Source organism: Rhinatrema bivittatum, chromosome 4, assembly GCF_901001135.1.
Source record: "Rhinatrema bivittatum chromosome 4, aRhiBiv1.1, whole genome shotgun sequence".
NCBI classification, from domain to species: domain Eukaryota; kingdom Metazoa; phylum Chordata; class Amphibia; order Gymnophiona; family Rhinatrematidae; genus Rhinatrema; species Rhinatrema bivittatum.
Genome location: NC_042618.1, coordinates 232,802,712 through 232,823,137, shown reverse-complemented (window position 1 = coordinate 232,823,137; position 20,426 = coordinate 232,802,712). Strand labels below are relative to the sequence as shown.

Here is a 20,426-nt window from a genome sequence, read left to right as displayed (position 1 = left end):
GTCACTGCTGGAGCTTCTAATTTTGTAAATCTTGCAAGTAGGGAGGGAGGGAGACTTGAGGTTCTGCTGGGTCACTACTACTTTTTTTCAACATTCAAAAGCCCGTTGAGTGGCAAAGGTTCCCAGATAATTTTATGCAGGTACCTTTATCCGAGTATATTCAGCAGCACATGTACCCTGATAACTTCAGCTGAATACTCATCGGCACTTAACTTAATTTTGATAACTGTGCCACTTGCCGGTTTACTTAACATTGATCTCTGAATGACTGCTGTAGAACAAATCATTCAGGCCGATGCAATACAGTTCGCTCAGCCTAGCGCACAGCTTGCCACAGGGTTGGACACGCATTTTGGATGCGCTGCAATAACTCCCCTTGCGATAATGGGATTAGAACATCCAAAACACGCGTCCAAACCAGCCAGGTAGATGAGGATATTTGGTATTATCCCGATGCTAAAAAAATCACCATGCTCCTGACGCGTATGTTTTAACATGCAAATCTTAATTCCAGCCCAGAGCTGGTGTTAGGTCTTCATGCGCTCCAAGCTGCATGGAAAAATAAAACTTGATGGCAGTCAGGTTAGGAAAAGGACACAATTAACGAGCGTCCGTTTTCCTAACCCGTGCACAGCCACATCTCCTGGGCATCTGATGCCATGGACGCACTGGGGACGCACATTTTATCCCTAGAGCGTCCTTTTTAATCCAGCAACTCACTTGCGTACTATATCAGGCGCCAAGGGGGATGTGTGCATGTTGAAAAAACATGCGCCCAGTTTGGACACACGTTTTTTCGCATTTGGTATTGCATCGGCCTGATTCAGTCTGGGATCCTCTCCCCTCCTCCATCCCTCTTTGCTTTCTCCCTGTCAAAGGACTGGTATGAATCACCACCAGATTTGCATAATGAACACAATCAGGTTAATTCCCTCTAATTATTTTGTTAATATTTCTATACATAGCTCTTCCTTAATTGTTGATTGGGAATCTGATAGCATTCATAGCCCAGGCATTCTCATTGCTTTGAATATATTATTGGAGATGTTCTCAGCAACCTGACATTAAGACTTCCAAATCTCTGGACAGTGTTGCCCAGTTCTGAACAGACAAAAAGCTTCTATTGAGTTACATTTCCCACTTTCTATCATACTGCTCTGGAAGAAGGCAAGAAGCTGTATGGATAAGGAACTGACCCAAGCCAGCGGCACCAGAACTGATTAGGTCTGTAAAATGAGACACTGGCCATTATGGGGCAGATATATTTGCACACTGTCTTGAGGAAGACCCTATAGAAAGGCATGAATTGCACACAGATGTCCTAAATAAAGATACCAGTATATACATTAGTTTGCTAAACATGTGCTGTTAGCTGCAGAGGTCTTGATTAGGTTAGTAGTTGAGGATATGATTGTACAATAACGTTTCAAGGTGAGTACCTATTCGTCCTTACGTTTGTTTATACTGATCTTGTGCTCCTGTGGTTAGAAGGTTGGCCTTTTGTAAATAAAGCAGTGTGGTAGCCATGCTAGTTCACTTGGATACAAAAAGGTAAAAATCACCAAACCAGTTGTAGGTGATACCTTTTTATTGGACTAATTTAACATCTGTGACTACCTGTTGGGAGCTGTGTTTCCTTTATCAGGTCAGTACAAAATAAGCTACGGATTGATGTTGTGAAGATACAAATAAATTGCAAGCTGCATTACATACAGCTTTGTGTTTTCAAAGCTATAAAGTGTTATAATATAAAAGGATAGCGGCAGTAGGGGGCTGGGGGTGATGCGTTTGCAGAGGGGTGAGAAAACTGAGGGGGGCAAACAGCAGAACGTACAGTTACAGAAAGACTATGGGCCCTCATGCACATGTATGCAATAAGGCTCTAAAATGGTCTCAAAAGACGTTAGTGTTAGCTAAAATTAGCATGGCCTTGGATGTAAAGGAAGGAATGTCATATGCAAATGAAGGTTAGTATGTGCAAGGTAAATAGTGTGGTATGCTCAGTTTTCCACACTATTTTCTGAATACTTGCTAATGACATGCTATTTAATACCTACCTCAGTCCAGGTGATAACCTCCTACTGTGCAAGCTATTGAGAGGGCTCAGCTAACTGAAAACAGAGGGCTTGAAAAATGAAAGTCTGAAAAAACAGCGAGGGAGGCTGCCAAACAAAGCCGTGAGGGCAACAGTACAGAATCAGCAGCCAAATGTCCCAATAAGAAATCTTTATTGAATGGAGACAAAATCTTGCAAACAAGCCCGACTCAGGCCGAGTTTTGCCCTCTTTCAGTGGGGCTGCGTCAGGGGCTCAAAATTTATCGTTTCGTTGTGGTTGAGTTTTCAAATTCCAAATACATATAAGCATCAAATAATAAGAATGCCCAGTTCAACTCAAGGAAAAATCCTTCTGGTGCAGCATCAGGATCCTCTGAGCTCCAAACAAGTTCTCTCTAGCACAGTTTGATTTCCTGGTCCAGATATGTTCTTCCTTTAGATAAGCACAGGTTTTATCTTTTAACTTCCAGGCTGTATTGCACCATTCTTATTATCTGATGCATATATGTATTTGGAATTTGAAAACTCAACCACAACGAAACGATAAATTTGAGCCCCTGACGCAGCCCCACTGAAAGAGGGCGAAACTCGGCCTGAGTCGGGCTTGTTTGCAAGATTTTGTCTCCATTCAATAAAGATTTCTTATTGGGACATTTGGCTGTTGAAAAATGAAAGCCATCTGCAGGAGGTGACATTGTAAAACTGTATCCATAGGCATTTAAGGATGAATTCATTTGACCAATACTTCTCTTTGCCAAAACAAAACACAACCAACACATTTTTTTTCAGGAATTCTTACACAAGTGTACATATTCATACCACAAACACGTCTTTTCAAACAAAACAGGTAAACATCACAGAGGGTCTTCAAGTATCTTTCCATACTTCTCTTTGTCTTGTACATTGATTTCATAACAGTATGCAAATAGATAAGACTCCAAGGTATTGTCAGAATCACTGCTATTTTTGCTATGGCTGGTCAGTCCAAGCAGCTCTGCAGGGATTCTGAAGCTTCAACCCAAACATTTTGGGGGGGGGGGGGCAGCCACACCCACTAGTTAGTTAAATAAGAAGGGGCTCCCTGTCAGGCGGCTTACCCCACAGGAAAGTAACTAGCCTGCGGAACCCCCAAAATTCTTTTCCTTCTTCTCCAATATAAAAAGTAAGTTTTCACAGGCCATAAGGAGCACAGGGGAGCACATGTGGAGGAGGAGAAAGGTTTTTGCTGTTATTGATATTCTTAGTGTGGCCAAAAACTCACTGTAGGTATTAGGAGGCTTGAGGCTGACCAGGATTCTGAGCGTCAAAGACATCTATAAGCTGACCAATTGTTTTGGTTTGACTTCAGACGTCATTCCTGTGATGTCTGAGGCACTAGCAGACTATAGCAACAACTAATGTACTGCTTACACTACAGAATGGGCAATGCTGGGGGGCGGGGGGTGTGGTTGAATGTTAGCTCCCCTCTGAGTCAGAGGTGCAAGATTCCTCCCAGGGTCATCCCCTTCCATGCTGCTTTAAATATGCTTATCATATTTAAAGCAGAACTAGACATACCCAGTACTGTACAGATATATATATAAAAGATAGTCCCTGTTCAATGGACTTTACAATTTAGTCAAGATAAACAAACATGACAAACAAGTCTGTGGGAAGTGTTTTTACTGTGTTTAGGATTTAAGCGCAGCCATCTATTCCCAACCATGCCATCTCACATTGCTGTTTGAAAACCCTTACTGTCACAAAAGACACATCTGTCTTTCTAAACATGCACTCATTTTTAGGGATGTGCATGGGAAAAATGTCATTTTGGGTTTTTTTAATTTTTAGATTTTTTGGGGGTGTTTCTCCCAGGTATTGTTTTATTTAATGTTTATTTCATTTCTGTAGTTTGCAGAAACAAAATAAGAACATGCCATACTGGGTCAGACAAGGGTCCATCAAGCCCGGCATCCTGTTTCCAACAGTGGCCAATCCAGGCCATAAGAACCTGGCAAGTACCCAAAAACTAAGTCTATCCCATGCTACTGTTGCTAGTAATAGCAGTGGCTATTTTCTAAGTCAACTTAATTAATAGCAGGCAATGGACTTCTCCTCCAAGAACTTATCCAATCCTTTTTTTAAACACAGCTATACTAACTGCACTAACCATATCCTCTGGCAACAAATTCCAGAGCTTAATTGTGCGTTGAGTGAAAAAGAACTTTCTCTGATTAGTTTTAAATGTGCCACATGCTAACTTCATGGAGTGCCCCCTAGTCTTTCTATTATTCGAAAGAGTAAATAACCGATTCACATTTACTTGTTCTAGACCTCTCATGATTTTAAACACCTCTATCATATCCCCCCTCATCTGTCTATTCTCCAAGCTGAAAAGTCCTAACCTCTTTAGTCTTTCCTCATAGGGGAGCTGTTCCATTCCCTTTATCATTTCGGTTGTCCTTCTCTGTACCTTCTCCATTGCAACTATATCTTTTTTGAGATGTGGCGACCAGAACTGTACACAGTATTCAAGATGTGGTCTCACTATGGAGGGATACAGAGGCATTATGACATTTTCCGTAATATTCACCATTCACTTTCTAATAATTCCCAACATTCTGTTTGCAAATAAAATAATACACCCCATAAACAAAACAAAACAAAACAAACAAAATGGAGTCTCTCCAGGCACTCCTTGCGCCTAGTTTCTCCCTTCCCCCCAAAAATTGAAATGGGCCAAGAACCTCTCCATTCCCCACTTCCCTTATTTATGTGGGATCTCATTGAAGCAGCCGGCTCAAGGCCTGGTCCTGTCACTGAGGCCTCTGCTGAGGCCTGATCCTGGGGTCTGGTCTAATGTCAAGGCCTGGCCCGGACACCAGGTCCCATCACTGATGCCTTGCCGAGAATTCAGTCTATGCTTGACGGCCATGGCCCAGACCTAGCACCAGGACCCAGCCCAGAGACCAGGTCCTGTTGCCAAGGCATTGGCCTAGACCTAGGTCTAGGCCTAAAACTGGGGTCCAGCCTAGTTGTCAGGTCTCATCGCTGAGGCCTTCACTGAGACCGATGTTCAGACCCAACGTTGGGGCCCGGCCCAATGGGCAGGTTTCATTGCTGAGGCAGAGGCCTAGGACCTACACCGAGATCCAGCCTGGAGGCTGGGTCCCATTGCTGAGGCCTCTGTCTAGACCTAAGCCTAATGCTGGGATTTGTCCCATCACCTTGTCCTAGGTCCAGGTCCGACATTGGGGCCCATCTCCAGGGCCTTGGCCTCTGACCAGGCTTCTAGACATCCTCTTCCATTTGATGTCCTCTTCAAATAATGCCCTTTGCTTGGATGATGTGCCAGAGTGATGTCTCTCCAGTGTATTCCTCCTGAGCAGAGGGGGCCATTTTGATGTGCAGAAATATTGCTGTCCACTCAGTAGGAGGATGTCAGAGAGCCTTTTCTCCAGTGCATCATCCAAGCGGAGGGCATTATTTGAAAAGGATATCGGATGGAAGAGAATGTCTGGAAGCCTGGTGCCTAGCTCTGGGCCTAGACTTAAGCTGAAGCCTCTGCAATAGATTCTGACCTTTGGGCCAGCCATTGTCAATGGGACCCCCTATGGGCAGGATAAATGTGGGCCAAGGAGGTTCCTGCTCTGGCAAATTTTGAGAGGATTCCAAGAGTTTTTTCCCTTTATTTTTTTCCAAAATGAAACAAACAAAAAAAACAACAAAATCTCTTTGATTTCCTATCATTTCATTTTTAAAACATTATAAAATGAAAAAGGAAATATCTTTTCATTTCCTATTTTATTTCAAATGAATGCACGTCCCTATGAGTTCTCTGTTCTCCTAGAACTTTATCAATTCATGCCTTTCCTGGAATATAACAGCTCTCCCACTTCTTCCCTCAGCACTGACAAACAACTCCCATGTGCCAGGCTTACTTGTATATCTTTTGGAAGCAAACAGGAGAAGCCAAGAGGAAAAGATAACTGAGCATGCTCAGTTTAGTTTTATCATGTAATTTAGCTTCTTCCTGTTAAATAGCATTCTCATGCTATTTAGCCTATACATTTTCAGGTTTCTGTGCATGATAATAGCTTGATTACACTATTAAGGATATTTTTTTTACCATGTGCATGATAATAGGATACTTAGGGAAGACAAGGCTAGTGGTAAGACTAAAAGAATTTTTTGCTTTGGTGTTTGCTGAAGAGGATATTGAGGAGATACCTGTGTCTGAAACAGTATTTAATGATGATTATTCAGAAGAAATTAAACAAATCACGGTGAATTTAGATGATTTAATAGGGCAGACTAACAAACTAAAAAGTTGAAAATTGCCTGGACCAGATGGTTTACACCCCAGAATTTTATAAGAATTCAAACATGAAATTTCAAATCTATTACTAGTAATTTGAAACCTATCATTAACATCATCTCTTGTATCTGAAGAATGAAGTGTGGCCAATATGCTACCAATCTTTAAAAAGAGCTCCAGGGGTAACCTGGGAAACTATAGAGTGGTGAGCCTAACTTCAGTACCAGAAAATTGTAAAAACTATTCTAAATATTAAAATCACAGAACATATAGAAAGGTATGGTTTAAGGGGCGCAGTCAGCATGGATTTACTTAAAGGAAGTCTTACCTCACCAATCTGCTACATTTTTTGAAGTGGTTAATAAACATGTGGATAATGATCCACTGGATATAATGTATTTGGATTATTTGAAAGAGCAAATAACCGATTCACATTTACTCATTCTATTCCATTCATGATTTTATGGATCTCTATCATATCCATCCTCCCCCCTCTCCCCACAAGTCCTCTTGTGTTTGATCATTTTAATTAAAATGTCTAGTTCTTGGGTAGTTTTGGAGTTCCCTCTAAGTATTCTTATTATAAAGTCATTCATGTAGTGGTCTGGCCTAAAAATGGATTTTCCACAGGTTGGCACTTTATGCAGATGGGAAAGCATTAAAAAAAAAAAAAAAGAGATCACATTCATGCTTCTCTGATAATGCAGTACACATATTATCCAGTGCAGAAAATGTGAAGAGTGGGGCTACATTGGAGGTTAAAGACAAGAATAAATCTCCACAGATACAAGACAAGGCATCACAGAGAAGAGCAAAGCAGCACTCCCATTACAGACATAGTCCCGTAGCTGTAAATTCTACTGTTTGTCTGCTTCAGTTTTCTCACTTCTCTGCAAACACAGCATCCTCCTCCTCTATCTTTTTACTGTACAACTCTTTACAGCTTTGAAAAGCAGCACCACCACCACCGCAATGCAACTTGTAATTTGCTTGTATATTTGGGCAGCATCATTGGTAACTCTTTCTGCACTACCCTGATGAAGGGAGAACAGCTCTCAAAAGCTGTATAAATTTAGGGGCCAATAATCCCAAGATTTTACATGGGTAAATGTGCACTTACTGACATGAAAACATGGTTTAAAAATCCCCCTCCCCACTTGAATGTGGCTGAAACGACAGAGCGCGCGCTTTCGGTCATGCTAAAAATGGATGGCACCGAGGTCGAAGTTGGGGCAGACACAGGAAAGTACATGCTCGGATTCCATTCTGAAATCCAGGTGTGTTTGTTCAGGTGTGCTCCCCCTTTGCGCCTGCTTCAATACGGGAGCAAAGAACACGGATGCGCTGTGCCCTCGGTGTGAACACCAGCTCGAATCTTCCTCTCAGCTTCCATCTAAGAGCTCTCAGCTGGCAGGCTGGCATAGTTAAAGTGAGCTATCAGTGCTCTATTACCAAATGACTGCACGCTACAGCATAGGCGCTCTGTAAGATACATACACTAAGCAGGGACCGGGCTCCACTATGCTGGTGATAGGGCACTTTGCACATGGCTTGGTAATCGTACATCGCCACTCTGCCAAAAAAGAGGAAACAGTTATTACTGCATCTTTTAGTGAAAGGTGAACTTAGACCTCTCCCCTGACTTAGCTACTTAGTCGGCTGACTATATTTAAATTTCATGGTGTCATCTTTTAGAGCCATCAAGTTCAGGGCACTGACACCTGCGAACAGTCTTGGAGAGAAAAATGTGGGCTTCCCAAGTCTATACAAAATGACATGATAATGCAGGCTAAGTCTGAATCCTAAAGGATGACTTCCAGCTGTCCTTTAATCCAGATGCTTCATTTTGGGGGAATCTCTTTTCCTTGAGTACATTTTTTTCTGGTGTCCTTGATGTTACACATTTTTTTTTTTTTTTTATAATAATAGAAACAATGTTATCTTGAATGAGAGAAAGAGTGGCATAACATTCATCTCATGAGTGCTGGTTTATATTTAAGCTTGCCTGGTGGTGGCACTAAATGTAATGACCTCCTTTGAGAATTCAGTTGCTGGTCTCTGCCAAGCCTAAGTGTTCCCATCATTAAAACCCACCATTACTGCTGGTACTGCTCAGCATCAGTGAAGGCTGCCTCGGAGAGGCTGTGACATGCGTGAACAGTGAAACTGAAGTGCTTTGTTACCTACAAGGGTTGCCCCTCCAGGAGTCCCACTGGACAGCCATTATGAGAAGGATTGTTTTCTAACTGAATGGATGCTTGAGGAGGCAGGAACTCGTCTCCCCAGGTAGGCGCTACAGCAGGGTCTATAACAAACAGCCTCGGTGCACCGGGGATTCTTTTTTTGTTCTGTGACATTGCAAAATCAACGACACTCTACAATGCTCAGTAATAAATGAAAGGCAGAACGGTGGCTGCAGCAGGACAAAATGAAATAAGTGTGATGCACTTCCATGCTCTCAGTCTTTGTTACATTTAACTGTATAATCAGATATCACCTCCTACTGCATCCCACTTTTGTCATCTTTGTGGAGAAGAGAAATTAAATAAATCCACAGTTCTTACTCTTTGAATACTCCCATGTTAAGGAGCTGGGTCATTACTGAACCATCCTCTTCACCCAAGAATTTTCCAGTCTACAAGAGGCAAAAAAAAAAAAAAAAAGTGTGAGGGAGATGGTGATAGAGGGATATACAAGACAGACAACAAGGAGAAAAATAAGCAAAACTACAAGAAAGAGGAAGAAAAGACAGAAATGCAGATGTAGAAAATAAAATTACAATAAAAAGAAGCAAGACAATGAGAAGACAGGGGGCTGGGAGGACCGAGAGGGAAGGGAGGGAAAAGACAGCCAGACAGGAGCAGGAAGGAGACAGAAGGATAATAAGGTACAGAAAAAGAAATAATGGAGAATGAAATGATGTAAGGAGAAACAGCAGAGAGAAGAAATGAAACAGAAAAATACAGGAATCATGAGAAAGCGAGGATAGAGAGAGTAATAAAGAGAAACGAGAAACATACTGAATCACAGAAAAGGGAGAAACAGGATGAGACAAACAAGCCAGACATACAAGAAGAGGAAGGATGAGAGAAAATCATATCATAAAGATCATGAAATGGGAAAGAACAGGATAAGGAGGAAAGTGTTTTTCAGAAGTAAATTAAAAGCAACTAAATTCATATAATAGTATCAAGCCATTTCACTCTCAATGGTTAATAGCGGAAAACAGATGCTATCTGGAGCATCTGACAGAAGTCTTAGGGATGAAGGAAATTATCTTACCTGAAGTTATCATACTACATGTTTAACATGAAAATAAAACACTGCAGCCCAGGTTAAGCATAGATGTGGACAATGTTATACTATGAGCTCTTCCATGTTGTCTTTACTTGTAAGGCCGGGTAGCATGAAGCAGTGTATTTATTATTATTATTCGTTTTTGGAGATCACACATTGCAAAATTTCAGTTACCTCTTTTCTTATCTCCTAGCAGGGAATTTTCAAAGGAAAATGTAAATGTGATATACTACTGTAGCAATTTTCAAAAGCCATTCACCCACATTAAGTGCACTTAACTCAGGTAAAACCTATTGACAATTCAATGGCTTATATTGTACCAATTACAGGGATATAAAATAGGGGGTGGGGGAAAAATTCTCGGATCGTTGCAAATAAAGGCTCCCGGTGCCAAATCCCACTGCAGGTTCCAACTGAGCTGGATGCACAAAGGAACAGGAGGAAACAGCCAAGTCTAAAAAATAAAAAATTGAGGTTGATATTCAGCAGCAGAGCAGCTAGTTAAGTTAGCAGGATATAGATATCAGGGGATATTCGGCAGTGCAGCTGCATTGCTAAATAAGCCCAGCTATCTTACAGTTAAGCAGGATAAATGTATCTGGCCAACTTTAGGACAGCCCTGCAGCACCATCAGAGTTAGCCGCATAAGTTAAGTGGCTGATTCCGAATACTGGAGTTAGCTGCATAACTTTGCTTGGCAAACTCTGCCTCTCACCCGCCCCTGGAACGCCCCCAACTTATGTGGCTAGAATTTAGCCACATATAGCTTTAAATATAATTGGCCAGCCATTTAGACAGATAACTTTTCAGTTATCCGTCTAACCGTAGGATTTATCATTCCGCTACAAATATAGCAGAATGATGAAGAGCCGATTCCGACTCTGTTGACTGTTTTTTATTTTATTTTAACAACATGGTGTTATTTTATTTATCTGTTATTTGTATTAACTTTAAATTTTAAATTCTAAGTCGTCCTCAGCTCTATCTATAAGTTCTCAGCGTTATCAATAAGTTCTCATGATGTTAGACCTGTTATTTGTACCCTCTTGTTCGATATAATGTTCGATGTTAATTCCAACTTTGGTTCTATGTAAACCGATGTGATATGTACCAATACATGAATATCAGTATATAAAAGCTCTTAAATAAATAAATAAATAAGAGCCATGGCCAGAAAAGGGGCGGGGGGTGATAGAGTGCAGCCAGCTGCATCGCAGCTGTGGTTGCAGTTGCACCGCACACTATCAGCCACAGTGGTACTGGCATAAAAATGTTTTATTTTTTACCCTGCCCAAACCCTGCCCCTTTCCCTCATTTAAATTTTAAAGTCGCGATGCGGTCATTATTGCAGTTTGAAAAATGACCCCTTAAATGGCTTTTGAATATCAAACTCATTATTTCTTCACAGAAAGGGTAATAGATGTCTTGAACATTGTCCACACAGATGTGGTAGGAGTAAAACGAATGCTAGTAGTTTTCAAAAGCAGGGCAGGCCCAGAAAAGTTTTAGCAGCAGGGCCTGTGATATTGCAATAATGGGAATGCATGGATCTAGGGTTTTTATCGGCAATCGGTCTCTGCGTCTTTTTTCATCTCATTCTCTCTCTAATCCTCATCTCTTTTTTCCTTAAACATGCTCCTCCTCTTCCTTGTCTGCACGTATTTTTCTCATCTTTAACCTCCCTTTCCTATGCTTTTCCTCACATCTCATTTCCCTTCTATCCATATGCCTCGTTTCGCTCTTGGTCCTTTTATTGGTATCCCCTTCTCTTCCCTTCCGTTTAGAACAGGCTTGCACACATCTGATTAGTCCAACTCCTGAACTGAAAGCTCATCATTCCTCATTTATAATCCTGCTGATTGCTATCATTCTTTTCTCCTTCAATGGAGCAGGGGGCATACAATTCAGAGTCTTCCGCTGTTTCTGTTCTCAGCTGACTTCTCTCTTATTTCCCTGATAAGTGCTCAGGCCGGACAGAATTGGGAGATCTCCTTCTGTGGTTTTATAAGAGGAATAGCTTATGGACCAGCCCAGCAGTTGTGCGGTGCAGAAAGTCCTTGGTTTGATCCCCCAGTCAGGTCCTTCCATTTCTCCAGAGTTGGCTGGGGCTGGGAATGCTGCAGAGGACATTTTTGAAAGCCATTTATCCAGATAAAAGGGGCGGGATAATAGTGCCTCCCCCAGAGAAGCTAAAGTTACATACAAGGTTTACAGTGCACAGACCTTTAGCTGCATTAGAAGGGGGGAGTTCAAGATGTGAGTTAGATTGGGGAACTAAGGTCTAGAGGCAAGATGGCAATTTTCAAATCTGAGGCTAAGAACATAAGAACATAAGAAATTGCCATGCTGGGTCAGACCAAGGATGCACAGAAACAAATTCACAAAGAAACTATACATGGAGCTTCTCCTTGAAAACTGATTACCAGGTCCACAGAGGCACAAGTACCTGTAAAACTTTGCACTCGGGTAGTGAGCTGAAAATTGCCCCCTTTTATCCCGTTATGCTCTCAGGATCCAGTTGACAACAAAGCGTTAATCTTTTACCTGGCTTTCTGCAGAAACTGTCCATCATGCATTCAGTCACTAGCTTCCATTTCTTCACTCACCTCGCCACGCTCCTCAATCATGTTTCAACTCACCTCTGTGCCCACTTGCTCACCACTTGCACTCCCTCACCTCTTCCTTTTATATATTTATACTTATTTTTATAACCCACCCAAGCCGCCAGGCTCTAGGCCATGGGTGGCCATCTCCAGTACTCAAGACTCACAAGCACATCTGGATATCCATAATGAATATGCATGAGGTAGATTTGCATGCACTTCCTTCTCATGCATATTTATTGTGGATTCCCTGAAAACCAGGCCTGTTTGTGGCTCTTGAAGACCGGCGTTGGCCATCTCTACTCTAGGTTCTTCCTCTTTTAAATGTCTGCCTCACCTGTTTGTCCTGCTTAGAAATGAGAATGAATCCATTGTTGTCAATGAGGTAGCAGCTCAGATTCTGGAGACAGAAATGCAAAGAGAGGTTAAGCAGAGCATGAAATCTTATTAAGGTCCATATTGAGTAAGCTGGTGAGCAGGAATGTTACCAGGGGGCAAGTTACCTGGATAGGATATTCAGCAGTATTCTAGCTGAATACACTTGGTTAACTTTAGGACGAGTTCTTGTCCGACCAGACATGCCTGACTAACTTTGTCAGGTAGAAAGTGAAACTGTGCCCCCCCCCCCCCCCCGCACTACCTCTTTTTATCTGGATACAGTTAGCTGTGGAGTGGGGAGAAATATTAAAATCTTAGGTTTTGTCCAAGATTTAACTCCAACTGTCCGCCGAGGACAAAGTGGCAGTGTGGAAGAGTCTAAATAATTCCACCCCCCTCCCCCGCTCCTTCCTCCCTCTCCATATAACCTTATGAGACCTGAGAATTATGAAAGGCGCGTAAACACCCTCAGAAAACTCACCTCCTTCCCACAGCTCAAAGGGCAGGCTCCGTCAGCAACATCGCACTGGAAGAGAACAGAAAAGGAGATGTGCCAAGGGCTATCATTGAGACATGAGAAAAAAAAAAAAAGAACGATTAGTTAAACTGCAAGGCGATAATTTCCATGGTGCCAGAGTATAGTGTGTTCTCATTTGTCTGGACAAGGAAATTTGTTATATTGCATTTTCTGCCAAGTTTGTTTTTTTTTTTAAATTTTTAAACTTTATGATCTTTTTCTTTATTGGTGTTCTTACAGCACAATTGAACATAAATTGTATATGTCCCAAAACATGTCACTATGCAGACTGAGATGCTGTATGCCTGTTCAAGTGCATAATCTATCATGATAACTGGTCCTGGCTCAAACTGAGTGCTCAATGCCTCAGTCATATGCAAATGGAAAAACATTCAGAATAATCAGCCACGGTAATCAAAGATTTATAAACGTCAGAATAGGGAACCCTAACAAATCTCTGGATCCGGAGCTGTTGTTCATTTACATAAATGTCAGCAGGCTGTGAGAAGTGAGATGGGAAGAGGAATTGCAGACAAAACAGCACAGGAAAAATAAAGAGATGGAAACATGAAAGAAAAAATACGTGTTTTTGTTTTTTTTTAGTGATCTACCCAACCTCTGAGCAGCTCCAATAAGAGCAGGGATCCCACATGCATCAGTAATATATCATCCACTAGGCCAGAGCATCCTTTTCTCATCTTCACCAGCCTGCCTGTGGTCAGAGACAGCAAAACCTCAATCCCATAGGACCAATGGGCAGGCAACCTCCAGTCCTCAGTCAAAAAAGCAATCAGAATGTTAGGAATTATTAGGAAGGGAATGGTTAATAAAATGGAAAATGTCATAATGCCTCTGTATCATTCCATGGTGAGACTGCACCTTGAATACTGTGTACAATTCTGGTCGCCAATCTCAAAAAATATATAGTTGCAATGGAGAAGGTACAGAGAAGGGCAACCAAAATGATAAAGGGAATGGAACAGCTCCCCTCTAAGGAAAGGCTGAAGAGGTTAGGGCTGTTCAGCTTGGAAAAGAGACGGCTGAGGGGGAAATGATAGAGGTCTTTAAGATCATGAGAGGTCTTGAACGAGTAGATGTGAATCGGTTATTTACACTTTCGGATAATAGAAGGACTAGGGGGCATTCCATGAAGTTAGCAAGTAGCACATTTAAGATTAAATGGAAAAAAATTCTTTTTCACTCAACGTACAATTAAGCTCTGGAATTTATTGCCAGAGGATGTGGTTAGTGCAGTTAGGGTAGTTGGCTTCAAAAAAGGTTTGGATAAGTTCTTGGAGGAGAAGTCCATTAACTGCTATTAATCAAGTTTACTTAGGGAATAGCCACTGCTATTAATTGCATCAGTAGCATGGGATCTTCTTGGTGTTTGGGTAATTGCCAGGTTCTTGTGGCATGGTTTGGCCTCTGTTGAAAACAGGATGCTGGGCTTGATGGACCCTTGGTCTGACCTACCACGTCAATTTCTTATGTTCTTATTAATCTGCTTGGAATTTTAGGTTACCCCTCACAAATATGCATAAGATAGATTTGTACACACACTGCTTCAATTTTAAACCCAGACCATCCTGAAACCCCAAGCAGATTGGTGTCCACCAGGGCTGGAGTTTGCTTATTCCCTGCATAGGACTCAGTTCCAAAGGAATCTATAGGTTCCATTTTCAGAACATGTACTAGAAAGATAAATAAATAGGTAGAGAGACTGGAAACATTTCCATACATTTCTCATCTCTTGTACCTGAATACGCCTTTCCACTAGGCTCAAACCATACCTGGTGACTGTAAATCTTGGTGGAGCTATGGTCCTCTATCCAATCTCAGTACTTGCTACACCACATAAATCACTCTACCCCTCAACTGAAAACTTATACAAATACACAAAGTGTGATGAGTATTATATTCCCCTGGTTAATACACAAAGGCAGGCTGTAAGGGAAACCTGGGAGGGAGATTCAGTATGTACAAGAAATCAGAAGAGAAGTCAGACTCATAGAAGGCACAGGGATTCGGGAAGGGGAGGAACCTTCCAGGCTTTATCCTATCGAGAAGATGAGAGAGCCCGGGCATGGTGGGAGAAGGGTGAGAATTTGTCTGAAGGAGAGGCGGGGCAGGAACAGGAAACAGCTCTGCTAGAACCAGATGAAGAAACAGAAAAGATGCAGGTGGAGGTGTTGAGTAGCCCTGAGCAAGAACTGATGGACTTGGGAGACAAGTGGTGGAGACTCCCTCCAGAAGAGGACACTCATGGAGATTGCAGGTCAGGGGCTTTAAGTGAACACTGCCAGTGGGTGAAAGAGAAGTCACAAATTCCCAGCTGCAGATAATCGTGGAAGATGGCAGCAGGGCCTGGTTCCCTAAGAGCCAGGTCCCTAAAGCACAGGCAAGCTTAAGCTCTGCAGGAAGCAACTGTGAGCAGTGTGGAGGAGGATTAAAGCGAGAGTTGATTTCTTACTGTATGACTTGGAGACTGTTGTGTTTTAATAAAGCAAAGCTACAGAAACTTTAAACTACCAGAATAACCTGGGATTATGTTTGTTTAAACCCAGCTCACCAACTGGGGTGAGAGGATTTGAACACCCTGGAAGGAACAGGGTGAGAATAAGCAATAGAGGCTTAATCAGGGGATCAGTTTATTTTGTACCCACAGGATTGCAACTGGGAAAGTGACCAGTGGCAAGAACCCGCAACAAAAGCCAATATGAATTTTCTGTATCTTTGCTATGGGCAACTATTTTGTCCGTTTGCAGTATACCTCTAGCTAAATGTGGCAAGGAGACCTCTGTCAGTTCTACAGTGACTTGGTCATTCCCTGCACCTGCAACCTGTTCTGTGCCCCCAATACAGTGGAAACACCACCTAGTGTTTCATTAGCACCTCTCATAGTAACATATAGATGAGAGCAGAAAAAGACCAATTGGCCCATTCAGTCTGCCCAGCTATTCCTGTCCACACTGCATGGATATATCCCAACTGCCAGCTACAAAATCTTAACCGCTTGTTCATTTCTTATCCAAGTCAGTTTTTGTTTGCTATCTCAGTAGTTCTCTATCACCCTGGGTAAATGACCCATACAAGATCCCATACTTACTCCAACACCCCAACTTCCCCATGTCCCACCACCAAGCAACAATCCAAACAGCTACCAAAATTAGTCAGGCTGTGGCTCAAACATTCGGCCTCCAGGCCCCCCTGGCCTTGCTAGACAGTACTCAGCCACCACCATCCTGCTGGCACTGACCTGGTTGGTTTCTGAAGAATTGAGGCCTGCTGTGTTAATGGTTAGTGGGGGTCATTTTTAGATATTTTATATAGAAATATATTTTTACATAGAATTTAAAATGCAAACTACAGAGTATTTTCTGTTTTTTTTTCTAGCTAGTGGCAATCATATCCTGTCTTAGGCTGCAATAGCAAACCACAGAAATACTTGATGAGTGAGGGGAGCAGTGAGATAGATCTGAATTTAATTGTTTTAAATGTCATATCAAAAGAAAGCAGGAAGTGAGTTAACAGCAGGAGATGTTGACAAAAGGACCTGGGAGTTTAGTATATTACAGGAAAATGTGTAAACAACTAACCACAGATGGAAAGTACCGTTGACCTATTTCTGAATAGATCATGATGACCAAATAAGATTTGACACTGAACTCAGCCAATGAGTGCTTGGCAATGCATTCTGACATAGCCAGGCATCCTCTGGAGTCAAAAGAATCAATCACATATATGGAAGGCCTAGCCATAAGATAGCTTGAACTGGCTATGCTGCCCAACAATAAAAGGCTGGCCTCTCATGAACCAGATATCTATGTTAACAAGTTAAGCTCTGCCTACAATGACTACATATAAAACTACCAGCTCAGATGTTCAAACCAGGAGGATTGCAACAGGCAACACTGAGAACCAAAGACATTGCAGAGTTTTCTGGCAGCACAGACAAGCCCTGCTAAAAAGACTTCTTAATTTGATCAATGACTTCTGAAACAGCCTAAATTCAGGTGATTTAAATCTTAGATAGAGGTTAGATATTTCAATTTTATGGTACTTTGACCAGCTACATAGAATAAGCAATGAATGTGGTGAACTTGTATAATAAACCTTAGACGATTCAATTATTGTTTCCTCTTCATTTTGGATCGAATAATATGGGGCCCAGTATTGTGAGGGATGTGGGCCCCATTTTACAATAGTACCAATTAGGTAGTGCTTTATTTCTCTGCCCTTAGTTTTATCATTATCACTTTATCCCCATGCCTTTGCTCTTAAGGGAGCATGGGGTGGGTTGTTTGCAATATTGCAACCTCCTAACCCTGTTCCTACCACTTTAATAGAAAATGACAGCAGATAAGGGCCATTAGGCTCATGTAGTCTGTCCAATTTCACTCCTAGTGCAATGCCACAGACCCCAGCCAATCTCTGGCTTTCCCCTTACTTCTTCCCTACCAGGGATTCTTTTTGCTTATCCCATGCTTTTTTTTTTCAAATCTGTTACCATTTTTGTGAGAGAACAAGATAGGTCTTAACAGGCGGCAGCTAATATGCCACAAGATGAGATCTTCTGTCTGACCAGCCACCTCTCCTCTAGGTTGATCCCACAGGTTTTAGAGGCTGGCAAGGCTTTCCAGGCGGGATAGAAGAAGCAAAGCTGGTGGCTGAGTGGAGGCAGAGGCAGGTGGTGAGCAAAGCAAAGTCAAGGTCCAGGCTAAGGTCAAGGCAATGAGAAACCAGGCCGGGGGAGAAATACAACAGGACAGACAGGAAAGGGTAAGGCTGGAACAAGGCAGGAACACACAAGAACTAGCACTGCAGAACGAGCAGGAGACCTATTTCGAAGACATTGAGCTTCCTTTATATGAGGCAAGATGTGATGTCACCTGTGTGTGTCAGAGGAAGTTCAGTTGGCAAGTTCTATAAAAGGGGTTCAGGAACTGCAGGAAGTTTAGCCATGTTCCTGGGTTGTACCAGAGGTGCTTCAGACTAGAGGTGAGGGGCATTACAGTATCCCCCCTTAAACCCCTTCTCCAGGAACCTAGGCTTGGGTTTATGGGGAAAGAGCTGGCGAAACCTCTTGGTTAGGAGAGGGGCTTAGACATTGGCTGCTGGTACCCAATAATTTTCCTTCCAAACAATCAAATAATGGAGTTTACCTAGTCATTTCTTGGCATCCAAGATTGCACTTCAAATTATGTGTCAGGGTTTGAGGAAACTGCCATGGGTGCTGGTGGTCACCTGTCTTTCCATTTAAGAACAATGGGCTTTAGTAAAGAAACATGGAAAGCACTGTGGATTCACAGGCAGCTTAAGTTGGTACGTGACAGGGCCAACCTGTCTCAGGATGGAATAGGGACAGATGAAGCGGGAAGCAAATTTAGTGGCGAGAAGCTTTAAGCAAAGGTTCCTGGTGAGAGCGGGGACGCAGGCACCTTCTCTTGTCAGCACTTTTCTTATATGCTTCGGCAGTTTAAGGAGGAGTTGATGAGTTCTTTCCCAAAGTTCCAAAAGATTGGCTGCTGTTTGATCAGCTGCTGGTGTTGCAATGGTTAAAGGTAATGGAAGGGGCATCGATTGATGTCACTGAGGGCGAGGCTCAGTTCCAAACAAGCTAGTGGAATCAAGATTGCAAGCTCACCACATGGCTGTGGCAGCTCTGGATGATCAACACTGCTGCTGCTCAGGTAACACACAAGGGAGCACAATCCAAAGGCAGATGATACAGGCTCAGTTACGTTCTTCTGGCATCACTCCTGGATCACACGGGTGCTGGTGAGATGGCTTGTTGGAGCACAGTTAGGGCATGAATCCATATGAGCTATCTGAGGCCACCAATATTGGCCCAAGATCAATAGTCTTCCAGACTCCATAGTCTTCCAGAGCCCCTGGAATCTGTCCAGCTTAGAGATGTGGCCTTGAGGACTTTCTGCCTAACGTGCATTGGTATTATCGACTTTCAGGAATGGAGAAGGTGGTTGTAGCAAGAATCTTGACTGGGTCTAAGATGAACTGTGATTTGGGTTTGGTAATGGAGAGGCCCAAATGAGTGAGACAGAGCATCCTTCTTAGCAGGATGAAAGACTATGTGGAAGTCAAATCTGTTGAAGAATAAAGACCATCAAGCCTGGCAGAGGTTGAGCATCTTGGCATCCTGGAGGTAGAGAAGATTTTTGTGATTAGTCATAACAGCGAAGGGGTATATGATTCCCTCCAAGAGATGTCACCACTCTTCGAGAGCGAGCTTTATGGTCATGAGTTCCTGGTCCCCAATTGTACAATTTTTCTTGGCAGGTAAGAATCTTCTGGAGAAGAAGAAACAAAGATGAAGTTTGCCATCGGATGCTGCCTCGAAAGAACTATTCTGGCTCCTTTGGAAGAAACGTCCACCTTGGGGAAGAAGGTCCGAATCTGAGTCTGGATACTGAAGGAATGATGCGTATTCAAAGGCCCCTTTGAGTTGCTCAATGGCCCAGATTCGTCCTTGGGCCAGTCTTTAGGGAATACCCCTTTGCAGCTGAGGGCCATGAGAGGGTCTGTAAACGAAGAGTAGTGGAGAATGAACTGGCGATAGTAATTTGCGAACTCCGGGAAGTGTTGTAGAGCTTAGTCACACGGGCCATGGCCAATCTCTAATGGCATGGTCCATCTTCAGGCTTTATGCTGAGATGATATAGCTTTCATTCTGACTGTTTGAATGAACATTTTTCCAATTTCACAAGCTTGTTTTTGCGAAGTCACTGGAGGACCATCCTTACTTGCAAACAGTGCTATGCAAATAGTCTGAGAGAAGATTAGGATATCGTCCAGGTAAATTAGGGCACATGTCTGCAGGAGATCTTGGAACATACGTTTACGAAGTTCTGGAACACCACAGGGACATTTGAAAGTCCAAATGGCATGACTAGATATTCATATTGTCTGGGCCTCATGTTATATGCAGTCTTCCATTCTTCCCCTTCCTTAATCCTTATCAGGTTATAAATTCCCAAAGATCCAACTTGGTGAAGACACTGGCACCCTGAAGTCATCAAACAGTTCAGAGATGAGAGAAGGTGGATATTGATTATTGATTCTAATGGAATGCAGGCTGCAGTAGTCTCTATAGGGTCTAAGGGATCCGTCCTTTTTGCTGACAAAGAAAACTCTTGCTTCTGCAGGCAATTAGGATGTGGGAATAAAGCCCCAAGCCAGATCTTCCCTGATATATTCAGACATTGCCTAGGTTTCTGGCACAGACAGCAGATATACTCTTCCATGCGGCAGCATTTTCCC

General features: G+C 42.5%; 1 protein-coding gene across 4 annotated transcripts in view; it reads right to left on the bottom strand.

Annotated features, from left to right (window-relative positions):
- The window catches only part of CACNA2D4 (calcium voltage-gated channel auxiliary subunit alpha2delta 4), a 558,520-nt gene that overhangs the window by 99,174 nt on the left and 438,920 nt on the right, over positions 1–20,426 (bottom strand). For 3 of the 4 annotated variants that reach the window (XM_029599894.1, XM_029599895.1, XM_029599896.1), the window contains 4 exons: positions 13,113–13,157; positions 12,591–12,653; positions 8,918–8,988; positions 7,851–7,926 (listed from right to left, as the gene is read on the bottom strand). In XM_029599894.1, coding sequence (XP_029455754.1) covers positions 7,851–7,926; positions 8,918–8,988; positions 12,591–12,653; positions 13,113–13,157 — 255 coding nt within the window. Of the gene's footprint in view, positions 1–7,850; positions 7,927–8,917; positions 8,989–9,026; positions 10,105–12,590; positions 12,654–13,112; positions 13,158–20,426 lie in introns of those variants that run through there. The other variant, XM_029599897.1, reaches the window with a different exon arrangement.